General features: G+C 41.8%; 1 protein-coding gene across 1 annotated transcript in view; it reads right to left on the bottom strand.

The window, feature by feature from the left end:
* Positions 1-5,915: 5,915 nt before the first annotated feature.
* The window catches only part of DNAH5 (dynein axonemal heavy chain 5), a 263,441-nt gene continuing 258,847 nt past the window's right edge, over positions 5,916-10,509 (bottom strand). Inside the window, exon 79 of the mRNA XM_045006969.1 lies at positions 5,916-7,138. Within this exon, the coding sequence (XP_044862904.1) occupies positions 6,987-7,138 (152 nt within the window). The 3' untranslated portion in view covers positions 5,916-6,986. The remainder of the gene's footprint in view (positions 7,139-10,509) is intronic.

Here is a 10,509-nt window from a genome sequence, read left to right as displayed (position 1 = left end):
GGAAGATAGGCTGCGGATAAGAGGATCTGATGGTTGATGCACCAATTCCAAAGATTGACTGTCTCTGTGCATAGCATGGGGGATCTTGTGCCACCCTATTTGTTGACATAAGAAACAATGTTGGTGTTGTCTGACATGATGAGAACATTATGGGAGCGGATGAAAGGGAGGAAGGATTGTCATGCTCTCCTCATGACTCTGAGCTCCAGGGTGCATCCTAGATTCCCTGGGAGTCCATGTTCCTTGAGCCATGTGGTCGTCAAGATGTGTTCCCCAGCCAACCAGAGATAAGTCGGTGATAATAATCTTGTCTGGGGAGGAGGGAAGAAAGGGAACTCTCACACAAATGCAACATGGCTCTGTCCACCACTGGAGGGATGATAGTACCACAGCAGGAACTGTCAGCATGGAATTCATGGAGTGGCAGTTTGGTGAGTAAACAGACTGGAGCCTTGTCAGAAGGCAGTGAAGGTGGAGACGTGTGAAGAGGGTCACGTATGCTATGTGGGCTAAAAGGGATAGGCAAGTCCTGGCTACTACATATGGATTGTTCATGATATGGGTTATGATGTTGATCATTGCCTGGACTCTGTTTGCTGGTAAGTAGGATCGTGCTGTGACTGAACTTACCATAGTCCACATGAAGTCCAGAGACTGTGTGGGGTCTAGAATCAATTTCTCGTCATTGACGCTGACTCCAAAGGATGAAAAAAGGTTGAGCAACAAAGAGGCTGATGTGTGGGCTTCTTGACTGGACTGCATGGCTAAAAGCCTGTCATCAAGATATGGAAATATGAGGATACCATAATGTTTGACATAGGCCGTTGCAACAGGAAAAACTTGGTGAAGATTCTGGGAATGGTGGCTATCCTGAAGAGGAGCACTCTGTACTGGAAATGATGGGTGTCCACTGTGAATCTCAGGAAACATCTGTGGGCTAGATGGATATTGATGTTAAAATGAGTCCTTCATATCGAGATTCACAAACCACATGCCTTTTTCTAAGGATGGGATAATCGCTGCTAGCATGACCATACAAAACTGGAGTTTCTGGATGAAGCAGCTGAAATGCTGGAGATCAAGGATTTCTTCTAAGGTACCAGGAAGTAAGTTAAGTAAAACCCCTGATATTCCAGAGGGATGCATTCTACCACTCCTCGTTGTAATAAGGAGTTCACCTATTGGGCAAGAATGCGGTCATGAGAGTGATCACTGACAGGGAAGGCAGTCTTGGAGAAGGTAGCATGATAAACTTGATTGTATAGCCATGGTGGATGATGTTCAACACCCATTTGTCCATTGTTATCACACTCAAGCATGGGAAAAGAGTGCTAAATGACCCCCAAAGGGGGTGGGAGGATCATGAGGCTGTTGGCATAGTGGTTGCTGGCTCTTGGGGTTGCATCAGAAACACCTCTTAGCTGGTGGTTGTAGCTGCGACATTGAAGCCTGCAAAGGTGTGAGATCTCTGTCTTTTAGTGTTTCCTCAGAGGCTCATAAGATCTGTGATGGTAGAATTCAGGAAAACAGTAGCACTGAGTGGAAGCTTGGTGGTGGAATTTGAGCTTCAGGGGTGGAGTGTAGATGCCCAGCGAGTGAAGGGTGGCCCTGGAGTCTTTGAGGGTAAGCAGTGATTCATCTGTCTTTTGATTAAAGAGCTGGGGATTCATCAAAAGGGAGGTCTTCAACTGTGTTCTGTACCTCCCTAGGGAACCCAGAAGAAATGAGCCAAGACTCCCTATGCATAACCATGGCCATAGCCATGACCCTGGAGGAGTATCTGCTTCATCCACTGCCAATTGGAGGGCCATTCTAGCCACCAGTTTCCCTTCCTCAATGAATGCCTGAAAACGAGCCTGATCATGTTGTGGCAGGCTATAAGTAAAATCCTCAAATTTACTGTAATTTAGGAAATCATACTTGGCCTGTAACACTTGATAGTTCACAATCCTGACTTGTAGGCTAGATAAGGAGAATACCTTGCACACCAAAAGGTCCAGACACTTGCCCTCTTTATCAGGTGGTGTATATCAAGGGTGTTGTTGTTTGGCTCGCTCAGTCACAGCCTGGATGATTACGGAGTTGGGAGGAGGGTGACAAAAGAGGAACTCAGACCCCTTGGCAGGTATTGTTATAATGCTTTTTGGACTCTATTGGGTAGCCGTGCACATGGCCAGGGTGTGCCATAATGTTCTGGAGGGCTCCAGAATTGCTTTGTTAATTGGTAGTGCAATTCTGGCTGGTCCTGAGGTGTGGAAGATATCAAGCAGCTTATGTTGGGGGCCTTGAATTTCTTCTAAGGGAATCTGGATTTCCACAACAGTTCCTGAAATTGTCTAAAGACATCCAGTAGGGAAGGGGATGCTGCAGTCACCACTTTGTCTGGAGATGAAGAGGGAAATCCCACTAGTTCTGGAAACTCTACTGGGACTAGACTAAGTGGTTCCTCCTCTACCATCAGATCACAGTGTCTGCTAGAAGGGTTCCTTAAGAGGGAGGCAGGCGAGCATTCCCTTGTGGATCAGGCAGCTTCTCCCACTGTCATAGTTGCTGCCGCTCACTGGGGGTGGATTAAGTTGATGGGGGAGCTCTCTCCCATCCGCTTAGAGCAGCTCCACTAGAGAGCTTACAGCGGCACTGCTACATCAATGCAACTGCGCCGCTATAAGCTCTCTAGTGTAGCTATAGCTTCAGTCCCATGCTTATGGGTACGCTTCCTTAATCCCAACTAGGCCCCGCCATGGGGTAGTTCCACTGGCTCCAAATTTGGATGTGGCAGTGGGAGGTGCGCTCCTCGCTGTGTCAGGCTGATGTACAGGGGGTGTTCCCAAGCCTGGGTCTGAGTGAGGTCTCATGGTAAGCTCCATGAGGTGCTTCTGGAGGAAAAAGGCAGAGCCTTCTTGGGTGTGTGGCGGGGGAGGATTGGTAAATACGATGTGATGTAAGCTTCCCCCAAGTGGTAAAGGCAGTGTTCATAGTCCTCACTGACCGACAAGGAGCACAGGCAAGAGGTGCAGAGTTTGAAGTGTAGAGTTCTGGGCATAGTCCAGTACCTGCACATGGGTATGTGGGGTGGAGGGGTAGTTTAAAAAAAAACAAAAAAACAAAGCTATCTAAACTAACTACTAAAACTATAATAAAACTGGCAAAACTTCTACAAAACAGGTAAATCTATGCACCTTATCTTATTTAAAAGTGCGTCACAGACAAGGACAATGAAAGTTCTGACCCATACCATGCAACAGTGAGAAGGAATTGGAGACGCAGTCAGTCTATCCCTCCCTTCATTGTCTTGGACAGAAGCACAAGGCAAACTGCAAATCATCAATGGAATACAATTGGGACCATCACTCAAAGAACAATCTCATCCACACACTTTTCCCACATTGTGACTATCTGTCTATATCTCTTGGAAGGATTTCTGGAAAATGAATTTCAACAAAGTTGTGCAAGCAGCAGTTTCAAGCTGTTCTCTGTTCACAGTATCTTACTCTGGTCTTTCACGCTCACAGCATTAACTTGTTCTGGAAACAATCTTCTGCTTCCAGTTGACATCCTCCCCACATGCACTAACAGATCTCCAGGCAAAATTGGGGCATAAAGCAGAATTATGCATTTAATTACTATCCACCTGCCCAGATGAGAATCTTGCAGGAAAAGACACCAATAGAAAAGTCTCAAAAGTTACGTGTTAAACATGCAAAATTCTAGGAAGTGGAGGGGCGGATTCCCTGAGTTAAACAAGTTCATTGACTACCATGCAGTTGCTCCTGATTTACATCAGCGTGAGAGGTGTATCAAGCCCAGAAAGATTGTTTTATTTAAAGCACAGCACAGGGATACATAATTAAAGCTAACTGTTAAAACAGATTATAAGCATATTGCTCATGCCAAACCCTTACCCAATACGCATAGCTTACCGCGATTCTGCGGCCAACACTGCGGAACCCAAGCTGGCCACAGAAATTAGTTAAAAGCTGGAAGTAGCCCTTCTTCCCTTTCCCTCCTCTCTCCCTTCCTCTGCTGGTTTTTGAGGTGCTGGTTAATGCTCCTTAAACTCATTTCCCTGTGTTTGGACATACGAGTAATTATTCAATTTATAAGGAAAGGCCATAGAAGTCTTACATTACCTATTTGCATGCTTCACAAGCCATATTCACCTCAACAATTTCAAATCACTTTAGAATACTCATTTTCTGTTTTTCCTTTGTCTATATACACTGTTGACCCTGAACACTAACTTAGCTGTTATTGTAGATTGTGTATATGGCGTGCAGCAAAAAAAAAAAATGTACAGCAAAACCAAGCATAATTAAGGGGGAGCGGGGCAGCAAAGGAGTAAAGCAGAACAAGAGGAAGATGGAAGACAGGGGAAGGGGATAAAGAATGAGGAGAGGAGGGTATTGACTAGAAGGAGACAAAGTGCAAGGAGGTAGAGCTTGAAAAGAAGCAGCAAAGGTGATAGGAAAGCGGAAAAACATGATATTGAAAACTGAGTTAGATTCTCTAGTAGTCAAAAAATGAAAGCTACATCACCACCCACCCCAGGAATTCCAAGGCAGATCAACTTCATGCTTCTTGTTTGCATAACTGTGAGTTCTTAAGTTTCATGATGCCTACAGTGTTAAATAAAACAGCCAGAAATTGCCAGGTTTGTAAGCATTTCCATTAACTATGCTCTGGCCAGTACAAGTGTTTAAATAAATTGAAGGATTTAGGATTGAGGGGATCAGAATCATACTTACATGTACTAATACTGCAGCAGTTCAATATTAATCCTTTTATCCTCCTATAGTTGAGGGTGTTGCAGATACAATCTACACACAGTCATATTAATACACAGTGTGACAGTATTAGAGATCTCTAGCAGTGTTGCCCGTAGAGATTCCACTACACCATGAAATATTGCAAAAAATGAAATACATTCAGGTTCCTCCAAGTTATTGATTATCGACTAACATTTAAGATATCAGTAAATTAATATACATTTTTGAACTGAAATAGTGTGATTGTATTATAGAAATGAAATGTTACAACTATCCCTTCCCCATTAAAACACCAAATACAGCCATTCTGAAATAGATTTTTAATACTTGTTTTGTAATACTGTGAAGGGTTGTCCTTAGATCATTGATGAACAAGAGTTGCAATTTTTTTACATTTTTATACAAGATCAAATTATGTATCTACTGAAACAAAAACAGAATCAAACCTCCACCAAATGCTTCCTTGTGTTGAAATGAAAACCTGCTTTCCCCCCCAAAGCATTTATGTAAGGCAGATCCACTGTGCATTGTTGGCCCATCCTGTTATGTATTAGAGCTCCTGCCACTACTGAAGCAGTAGTCTGCCACCTGTAACTTTGATCTTTTGCAGACTACCATGAGACAACCGACCAGCCTCAATAGCAAAGATCCAATAGCTCTGTGCTGAAAAACAAAGGCACTTTATATGTGAAGTCCCAGTGCAACTGACTAGTATTGCCTACATTTCTCTCTCCAGCCAGCTCCCAGTGTGAAACGTTTCTATGGTAGATGAAAAGTCAACAAGGCTGCAGTAAGACAGGCAGAAAAAAAGGAAGGAAGGTAGAAAAGGAGGGGACATGAAAGCAAAATACTGCAAAATGAGAGCAAAGCAAAGATAACAATGGTGGTCTTAATGTGGGTATCCTGCATAAAGGGTTTCCCTCCAATATAAGAACGGCCATGCTGGGTCAGCCTAGTATCCTGTCTTCCGACCGTGGCCAATGCCAGGTGCCCCAGAGGGAATAAACAGAACAGGTAATCATCAAGCGATCCATCCCCTGTTGCTCATTCCCAGCTTCTGGCAAACAGAGGCTAGGGACACCATCCCTGCCCATCCTGGCTAATAGCCATTGATGGACCTATCCTCCATGAATTTATCTAGTTCTTTTTTGAACCCTGTCTTGGCCTTCACAACATCCTCTGGCAAACAGTTCCACAGGTTGACTGTGCGTTGTGTGAAGAAATACTTTCTTTTGTTTGTTTTAAACCTGCTGCCTATTAATTTAATCTTGTTTTATGAGAATACTCCAAATACTCGTGGCCCATATTTCTGAGAATAGAAAATGAGACTTTTCTGGTAAACGGAATTTTTAAATGAATTTAGTGCGTTAGTGAGGCAGAATGACAGCAAAGTCTTATGTTAATTAAGGCATAAGGAGGAAATGCTAGCTTCCCACACTGTACTAACAGCCTCCCTACCTCTTGGTGCTAAAACAGTGAATGCCCATTCCATTTTTACCCTCTGTGCTGAGACTTCCATGAGACTCATTTATTAGGGTGATGGCCTCTGTGATGTGCACACCTGTCCAGGTAGGAATTGGACTGATGCTACAAACTCATTTCACACAAATCCCCAAGTAGCGATCAGACTGCATACCACTTTGCATTTACCACTGACCTAGGGCTGGATTCAGACTGGTCCTCACTAGAAATCTGAGTCACACTGGAAAACGATATTGAGGAGTTGTGCTAACTAACACAACATTTAACACACCTTAGCTGTCAGCACTGACAGGACCTGTATGCTTAACATTGTAATCTGGTTGCAGATGAGCACTGCTGGAACAGCAGCATTAGCCATGACCAGCTGACACTGCTAAAGAAAGCTAGCCCATTTACACTCATGGCTATGTTGTGTTTACCACAACATTTGTTCAGATGACCCAATTTTCTAGTGAAAACAAGCCCTGAGAGGTGAATAGGAGTGGGTCTAGTCACTCAGTTGAGCCATCCAGTCCCAAGAGGCTTCTCTTCTAGTACATGTCTTTAGCCCACTAACTAACTTCTAATAGATAAAGCAGGAGTGGAATAAAGGGGGAGCACAACTACCAAAAAGAAAAATCTGTGACCCATCATCAATCTCATTCCTCATTAATGTTCATGTTAAAATTATGTGCAGAAAAAAAAACTCTTAAAATCCTGGTGAGAAACACTAAGGGGGAAGTGAAAATTGATTTAACATTACTTGACATCACAAAGAAGTGCTACACCACGCAGTATCCAATGCTCTGGAGGTTGGACGGTTTTAAGGTCCACAGCAGCAACGTAATTCAGGTCTGTTCGATGTGGTTTTTTGTAGATTGGACACAAGTACAGACGAGGATCTTTCGAAGCTAGGAAGATGGAGGGGGGGGGGAAAAAACACACATGAAAAGATGCCCTGGGAAATGAGGCTGAACAGATAGGATGTTAGAAGGCAGAGCACAACCTCAACAGAAATATAAATACATCGAGTCAAAGTTCAGTAGCTGATAGCTCTTCTCAACAAAAGCAAAGGAAGTTCAGTTAACAACACACTCCTTGCTTTTTTGCTACTACTTGCAAAACAGATCACATACAGTACCGTGTGCAGCTCTTGTAAGTTTGGGATTTAGTATTAAACTACAGTACTTTGACAGAGTAAGAAGTTTAAATAAGCACCCTGCAGTCACTAGGATGCTAGCAGTTTCACCCTTCCACTCTACTTTCCTATTTTTGAATGTTTCATGCTGACACATCAAGATGTGAAAATTACCTTATTAAAATCTATTAATCTATTTTGAAATACTTTTTTCAGTACAGTACAATTATTTACATGCTGCAGAAGTAGGCATTGTCAACCGATATTCTTCACTGTAAAACTGGGACAAAATATTCCAGGTTTGATTAATGTACAAAAGTATTTGTAATTCAGTATCTCAGCTGGTTTTTAATTTGCTTTTTAATATAATAATGATTTTCAGCTTGCAGGATCAGAGCCTTATTTGTCTATCAAATTGTTTTTTGTAAGTAATACAGTTTATGATAATAAGACTTCTATTTCTTTCTTCCCAAACATCTATAGAGTTCAAACTGTGCTAAACAGATTCATTCAATTTAGTGTTAAATTGTTCCCAGGCTGAGATCTTGTGTGTCAATCAGTTTGAAACAATTTTTATGGCTAGGTTGTAAACTCCTGCAAATAGTAATTTATACTGAAAATACGGATAGACTGCATATTATAGGCATTTAGAATGTTACCCCTGATTAAGCAAATGACATACACAAAAAGAACATGCTACGTACTGTCAGAGAAGATAAGCAACAAACATGGAATTCTGATAGCAAAGCACAGGAAACATAGCCTGTAAGCAATAACAGCTAAATGATTCGATATCTTTTCAGCTGTTTTCTGTGGGATTTGATTTCCTACAGCCTACTTTTATTTCCAAACATTAAAAATTCAGTTCCACAAAGCAGAATAGCCTTGACTTCTGTTCTCCAGCTCGTTAGAACAGAGTGCAGACTGACATGTCTTTTCCTCTTTGGTGGTCCCAAATGTCATCCCACCTCCACCAGCTCTTTCCATCCTTTCACTTGGCTTCTGTTTGCTAAAGCAAATCCCCTTCACAGAACGTCAGTGTTGCGACATTTATGCGTACAATCAACACCTAGGTATAACACAGTAGTTCCCAAGAACATTGTTAAATCCATTCATTTCTATAGTATTCATGTGTGCAAGCTATATGAATACTAGCATGTGTTCTCAAACTATACTATGGCCCTCAGGGCCAGATTTAGGGGCAGGTGACCCAGGCAACTGCCTTGGTTGCCAGGCTCGAGGTGCTGTTTTTGTTGTTAGCAACAAAAGGGAAAATAGAATGTTTGAAGTAAAATGTTTCAGGTATTCCATATGTGGATTAATTTTTTACTAACCAGAATGTTCTGGACCTCTGTAGAATCTCATGGAACCTTCCCTACTTTCTGAAAACTACATTTTCCTTGAACTTCCTAGGATGTTGTCAGCCATGCCTTCGTGGGTATATGAGAGGCGCAGTGTCACCAGTCAGTCAGTGAGATATAAGAACAAAGTGAAGTGAAGTGAGAGCCCAGCTGCAATATTGTAAACTTTGTTTTATTGTGTAATTGTGAAAGTGTACTTGTGTTTTAAGACTTGAAGAGTGTAATTAGAGACTAATAAAGGGCGTATTTAATGAGACATCTATCAAACCCCTATCTACGCAACAATATAAAAGAAATACTGTTACTACTTTTGCCATGGTTAACACGTAATGTTTGATGACTTTCTACCACTGTGGAACATAGACTTTTGCTCTCCCTAATGCTGTGTTTTCTCCTGTAGAAAATAAAAGATGCCCCCGAAGAAGCCTTCAGGAGTTCAGTATAGGAACCAAAAAGCTCAGCTGCAATCTAGTTTGCAGCAAGGGACAAATTTGAGGGGGAAATATCTGAAACAGAACATAGACTGGGCTTTAGGCAATAGTGATCGTCCCAGTGCAGCAGAAATTGAGGAACAAAGCATAAATGATAGAAGTCCTATTACTCAGAAGTTAGCAGATTTACCTGAAGAGAAGGAATGGTAGCATAAAGGAGAGTGATGACAAAGAAGAATGTGGCTCACATGAAAAGGAGAGAAACAATAAAAAAGAATCAGCCTCTCATAATGACAGAAACAGCAGTGAGAAAAATTGCACACCACAAATCTATACATCAGATCCTGCTTTATGGCTGACGATCCTAAACTGTGCTGATCATTTATCGTACAATTTTGAACAGGCTAGGCAAAACTGAGGATATGACATTTCTAGTAAATGAGCAGAAGCAACACTTCTCAAAGTCACACTGAGAAAGAGTGCTTGAAAATGTTGAGAAACTGAATCAGCTTCGGCTAGTTTACTCAAAATCAACTGACAAAATGTTCTGGTTTTGTTGCAAAATATTTGACAAGAATGTCCACTCATTGCTTGTTCTTTCCAGGTACAATTACTGGCATAACTTAGTTGATGCTCTGAAGCAACATGAAAAGCAACGTATGGCTATTTTACAGCTTACTCCAAATGGATGGAGGTCAAGTCCAGGCTCAAGCTGAATAAAGGTATAGACATAGAAAACCAGTGCATTATTAATGTAGAAATCCAACACTGGAAGAACATGCTTCAGCATCGGATCTCAATTACCCTCTTCCTTGCAAAGAATAATTTGGCTTTCCAGGGCTCATCGGATAAGTTGTTCACTGAATATAACAGTAATTTCTATGGTTTGGTAGAGCAACTTGGGAAATATGACGAAGTCATGCGTGAGCACCTACATTGAGTAGTTCACGGGGGTTGGACTAGATGACCTCCCGAGGTCCCTTCCAACCCTGATATTCTATGATAAAGAAGCTATGAACCATTACTGCAGCAAAAAAAATTCAAAACTAACTGATTGACCTTATGGCAAGGAAGGTGCTTGATAACATATTGATGCGACTCAACAAAGCAAAGGACTACACCATAATAATGGACTTCACTCCCGACATTAGTCACAGTGAAAAGATATCAGGAAGATTTGTTGCTATCACCTACTGTAACACTATAACACTGCTCCACCCAATATTAGTGCACAGTTCAATTACTTGATGTTAGTACATTTAAGTTATTCGTAACATTAAAAAGTTTCTATAAGCTTAGAGGAAACTTTTTTGGGGGGGGGGGTGCTTATAATAAATATTGATTTACAAATT

The sequence above is a fragment of the Mauremys mutica genome, chromosome 2, assembly GCF_020497125.1.
Source record: "Mauremys mutica isolate MM-2020 ecotype Southern chromosome 2, ASM2049712v1, whole genome shotgun sequence".
NCBI classification, from domain to species: Eukaryota; Metazoa; Chordata; order Testudines; family Geoemydidae; genus Mauremys; species Mauremys mutica.
This window is presented reverse-complemented; position numbering and strand designations above follow the sequence as displayed.